The 4,926-nt window shown below is 41.0% G+C and overlaps 1 protein-coding gene across 1 annotated transcript; it reads right to left on the bottom strand.

Annotated features, from left to right (window-relative positions):
- Positions 1 to 1,302: 1,302 nt before the first annotated feature.
- Positions 1,303 to 2,262, bottom strand: LOC149862234 (olfactory receptor 10AG1-like). The gene has a single exon (XM_090053476.1). It carries the CDS (start codon positions 2,260 to 2,262, stop codon positions 1,303 to 1,305), a length of 960 nt encoding a protein of 319 aa, XP_089909602.1.
- Positions 2,263 to 4,926: the final 2,664 nt, after the last annotated feature.

The following is a 4,926-nucleotide window of genomic DNA, read 5'->3' as shown; positions in this document are numbered from 1 at the left end:
AAAGTGCAATTGGAGTTGCAACTAGCAAGGAACATGAAGGGTAGCAAGAAAGGTTTCTACAAGTATATAAGGGACAGTGTGTCCTCCTTACTGAATGGGGGAGACAACCTAGTGACAGATGAGAAGGAAAAGGCTGATGTACTCAATGCCATTTTACCTCAATCTTCCCATGTGAGGTCAGCTCCAGACTACTGCACTGAGCAGCACAGTTTGGGGAGAAGGTAAGTTAAGCCATGCCCAGTGGTGAAAGAATAGGGTAGGGACTATTTGGAAAAGCTGTATGTATACAAGTCCATGGGGTCAGATGCAGTGCATCTGATGGTGCTGAGGGATTGGCTGATGTGACTGCAGACCCACTGATCATTATCTTTGAAAACTTGTCGTGATCAGGGGAGGTCCTGGACAAAGGCAAATATAGTGCCCTTCTTTAAGAAAGTGAAGAAGGAAATGGGGAAGTTAAATGGATTCTGGTGTTTTGGTGGCCTCCTTGTATTATTTCTGAGCATGCGATGGTGAATTTAGGCTGGAGATAATTTTTTAGGCTAAGAGGGTGACACCTAAGAAATTCAGGCACGCAAACAGGATTCAGCATGTATGGTAGGTTACAGTAAAATGCTATTTTCATACTTTGGAGCATTAGAAGCATGATACAATTCCACCCTCGATATTTTGAGGGTGGAATCAATGAAGTATCTATAACGGTATTGTCATTTGGCCGATTATGATGAAACCTGCTGAGATGGTAGCTTCTGCTGAGGGCATGACACGTTCCAATTTTCAAGGTGATAGATGTTGGGGGTTTGGTGTAACTACACCTCAAATTCCTGAAAGCAAAACTCATGTCCATGTGTGTGTTAAGCCATAGTGCAGTGAAAACTTCACGGATGGTAGCCCCTGGCGAGGCCACAAAGCCTGCCAAGTTTCAAGGAGATAGGTGCAGGGGTTTGGGGGAAACTGTACCTCAAGATGAAGACAAGCAAACCTCATGACATGGGTGACAGTGTGTCTGTTAAGGTGCAGCAGGGTGAAAACTGCAGACCTGCTAGCCCCTGCTGAGGCCATGAAGCCTGCCAGCTGCCAAGGAGATATTTAACTTGAAACCTGGGTACCTGTTTCATACATTGACACTGCTGTGTGTGTCAAGACAATTAACCCTGAAGTTACTCCTTAATTTCCCTTCAGTAAGAACAAAAAATATAGGGAATTGCAAGCAACTGTATATTTTCTATTACAGAGAAAATAAGAATTCAACATTTTCGATCCCTGTACTCTCCTAAAATCACACTATTTTATGTTTCACTATCAGAATCCTTTTAAAGACCTTATATGAGGACACATTTCCCTGCCTATTGATTTTTTGAAGGCACTTTTAATTTCCTTGTTCCGTAGGCTGTAAATAATGGGATTGCATACGGGTGTCATCACCGTGTACACCAAGGCAAAGAACCGGGCATTCCCCTGAGTATGGGTTGAACCAGGGTGCAAATAAACAACTGTTCCTGTTCCATAGAAAAGAGAAACCATGATAAGGTGTGAAGAGCAGGTAGAGAAGGCTTTGCGCCTGCCTTTGACTGAGGGCATCTTGAGAATAGTGGATATGATGAAGATGTAGGACAAGAGGATGAGCAGGAATGGGACCATTACATTAGGCACAGCAAGAATGATAACAGAAACTTCATTCATGTAGGTATCTGTAGAAGGCAGCCGCATCACAAGAACAATGTCACAGAAGAAATGGCTAATTTGATTTGACCCACAAAAGGGCTTTGTAAATATTGAATAAAATTGCCAAATAGCCATGACAATGCTAATATTCCATGAAAAGGCAGACATTTCAGCACAGATTCTACGAGTCATTATAAGGGTGTATTGTAGAGGCTTGCATATGGCAACATACCGATCATACGCCATGACAGAAAGGAGGAAACATTCTGCAGAAGCCAAGATATTGAAGAAAAACATCTGAAACCCACAGCCCATTAATGTGATTGTTGGGGTCTCTGACAGTAGATCCATCAGCATCTTGGGGAGGATTACAGAAGTATAGCAGACCTCCAGAAAGGATAAATTCCCGAGGAAGAAGTACATGGGGGTGTGAAGGGCAGGGTCCCTGAGAATAAGGAATACTATTAGCATGTTCCCTGTGAGGGCTGCCACATAGGATATGGACACCAGAACAAAGAGCAGGGTCTGCATTTCTTGGAAATCTGAAAATCCTAGCAATAGTATCTCCTTCACACAAGTCTGGTTAGCTGTACCCATCCCGTCCAAGTAGCAGTTCTGAAGAGATTAAGAAATCTGCAGACAAGAAAGATACAAACACAATCTATAAACACTGTTATGAAAGACTAACCTACCAAAAATAGTCAGCTATGAAAGATATATGTTCTACATTTTTTGGTGAAATTTAAGGAAGTACTTTCTTAATCAAAAAATATATATTTTTTTTTAATCAACCAGTCAACATGGTATCTCATGCTAAGATCTGATGGTACAGGCTTCTCTGCCTGGGGAAGTCCAACTAGAATGTGAATTTATAACATACTAACTATTCTGCACTAATTCTTTATTTGGACACATTTAGCATATACTAAATGGAGCTGGCTACCTTGCACAAATGCACCATATGATAGCACTGTATTATTTTACGGTCATCAAAGTGGTCACTGTTGCTGGATATGTATTCTGTGCAGGTGAACATCTACATATTAGCATTGATTGAGTAGTGACCTAGTTCATTGCCAGAACTGCAGACTACTAGGATTAGCCTCAGGAAGGGAAAAAGGCGAGTGGGTCCTTCTTTTGCCCAATTTCTAGGGTACTCCCTTGAGATACTGGTGGTCTTAGGTTCGAGGTGCCCCCTCAACTAGAAGACCAGGGTTTCCCATTCCCTCAGCACTCTGACCACAGTTCAGGCTGGGACATTAGCCTACGAAACTGAAAGGTTTCAGGGGCTTAAACCAGGCTGCATTTACTTCTCAGCACAGCTGACCAGGCACCACACTGAAGGTCAGACATAACCCTCTCCCTTCTCCAACAAGCTGGTTGAAGCTGAGCCACTAAGAGACTCACTACAAAAAGTGAAGGAGGGAAACTTGTGCCTTGCTGGGAACAATGATCTAGATAGATGACCTTCTCTCCTACAGTCCCATAGCCACCTCATTGTGTCATAGACCCTCTACCTTGCTCCTTTTCCTTGGCTCTGCTTTCTCTTACACACCTCCTTCTTGTGCCCAGGCAATCCAGCTTTAAAAGAGCACCAGAGAAAGGGATGCCTAATCTCTGACCCCTTAGTACCATTGAGCACACACAACACTGCCAGTCCCTTGTTGTTGTAGGCAACCACATGACATATCAATTACTTCATAAACTGATTAAGCACCATTCTAAAACTCATGATGTTTTTGCCTCTGTTGGAAAGCAGTTCCAGTACTGTTCTTTCTGTGTTGACTTAAAAATTCAATCCTAAACTGATGCACCATGTTATGCACTTTAACTCTCATACCAACCATTTCCTTTACAGTTAAATTCTTGAATCTTACTGCATAAAATCATTTGTGGAAAACCAGGGATGTCATAAGCCTTCTGTGAGAGCCCAGCTTTGCATCTGAAACATATCTGTGAAATATACTAAATCTAATCAAATAACAGAAGAGATAAAAGTGATTCTCTGTTTTAAAGGAATATGAGAATTCTTCTGATGCCTTCTCTCCTAGTTAAGTAGTGAAAAATAAATAAAAGTAACATTTATGCTTTTCTTTTCTCATGAAACTATCATCTGCTGTACTTACTCTATATTGGATCCACATTGACTGAAAGTACACAAACTAGATATAAGGCTGATCTTGTCTCAAAGAGATTTACACTCCAGATTATCAGGTTTAAAAAACAGAAGATTTGAAAGACCAAAGAATTTCTCCCAGTATTTCCTAGTTTAAGTCACACACTGTATTTGAGCTAGCCTGGTTTTGTGATCAAGTAATGGAATTTCAGTTTTCAATAAAAATACCTTCTAATTCCTGATCTTAACAAGAGTGAATGCTATTAGCATAGACGTATCAATCAGTTAATCCAATCCACTAAACATTAACACAACCCACACAGATATGAACTCCTTCTATTCCAGTAAAAACACATACAGATTGGGGGTCTAGTCTAGTCCCCCAATCCTGTGTTTCGGAAACTGTTTTCTTGGTTTTAGAGGCAACACAATCATATAAATCCCTTCCATATATTTATCCAATCCTAATACTAGGCACAAAACCCCACTAACATGTTTCTCATCGTGTCTCTACATAAACAGATTTAGCAAACCTTCCTTCCTTGTCTTTATGTTGCAAATGCCATCTGATAGGATCAGGATTGAAAAGGTCTTTTTAAAACTTCTTGAGATCAGAAGGGACTGGGGGCCGAAAGGGAGACAATGACAGTTCCCTAAGGAAGTTGCACAACAAAGTGGCTCAGGGTTCTCTTCTTATTTGCTTTCTCCAAATTAATGCTTAGGGAAAAGGGATAAACTGACAGCTCCAGTGGTTGGAGGTTTTTGTTCACAGAGAATGTGCAGAACTAGAGAGAGCTAGCATGCCAACATCTATTCTGAGTGACTGAAACCCTCTTTGCCTGGCATTCATACTCCATTGCCTGTCCAGCCCTCATTATGCAGGTTTAGATTATAGTTTACTATAAATGTCATATAGGTGTTAGAAATGCACAGTAAATAGAGTATTGTTATAATATTGTTAAAAATAGAGTGTTGTTAAAACTGCACAGTTTGCATCTCGTACCTAATAAGAAAAAAACACTGCCAAGGACTTTTCTTTCTTAGCTAGCCTTGTTACAGTTTTTTCTTATGCTAAATCGCTCCCTCCCCCACAATCCTTCCCCCTCCCCCTAGTTCTTCTCATGCAGATTACAGAAGCTGGAATT

The sequence above is a fragment of the Crocodylus siamensis genome, chromosome 6 (assembly GCF_052110815.1).
Source record: "Crocodylus siamensis isolate JL-2025a chromosome 6, ASM5211081v1, whole genome shotgun sequence".
Taxonomy (NCBI): domain Eukaryota; kingdom Metazoa; phylum Chordata; order Crocodylia; family Crocodylidae; genus Crocodylus; species Crocodylus siamensis.
The sequence above is the reverse complement of the archived record's forward strand: the minus strand, read 5'-3'. Positions and strand labels throughout refer to the sequence as shown.

What these genes read in the sequence shown, in the direction of transcription:
- LOC149862234 (XM_090053476.1), bottom strand. Translation starts at nt 2,262, where the DNA reads ATGGGTACAGCTAACCAGACTTGTGTGAAGGAGATACTATTGCTAGGA.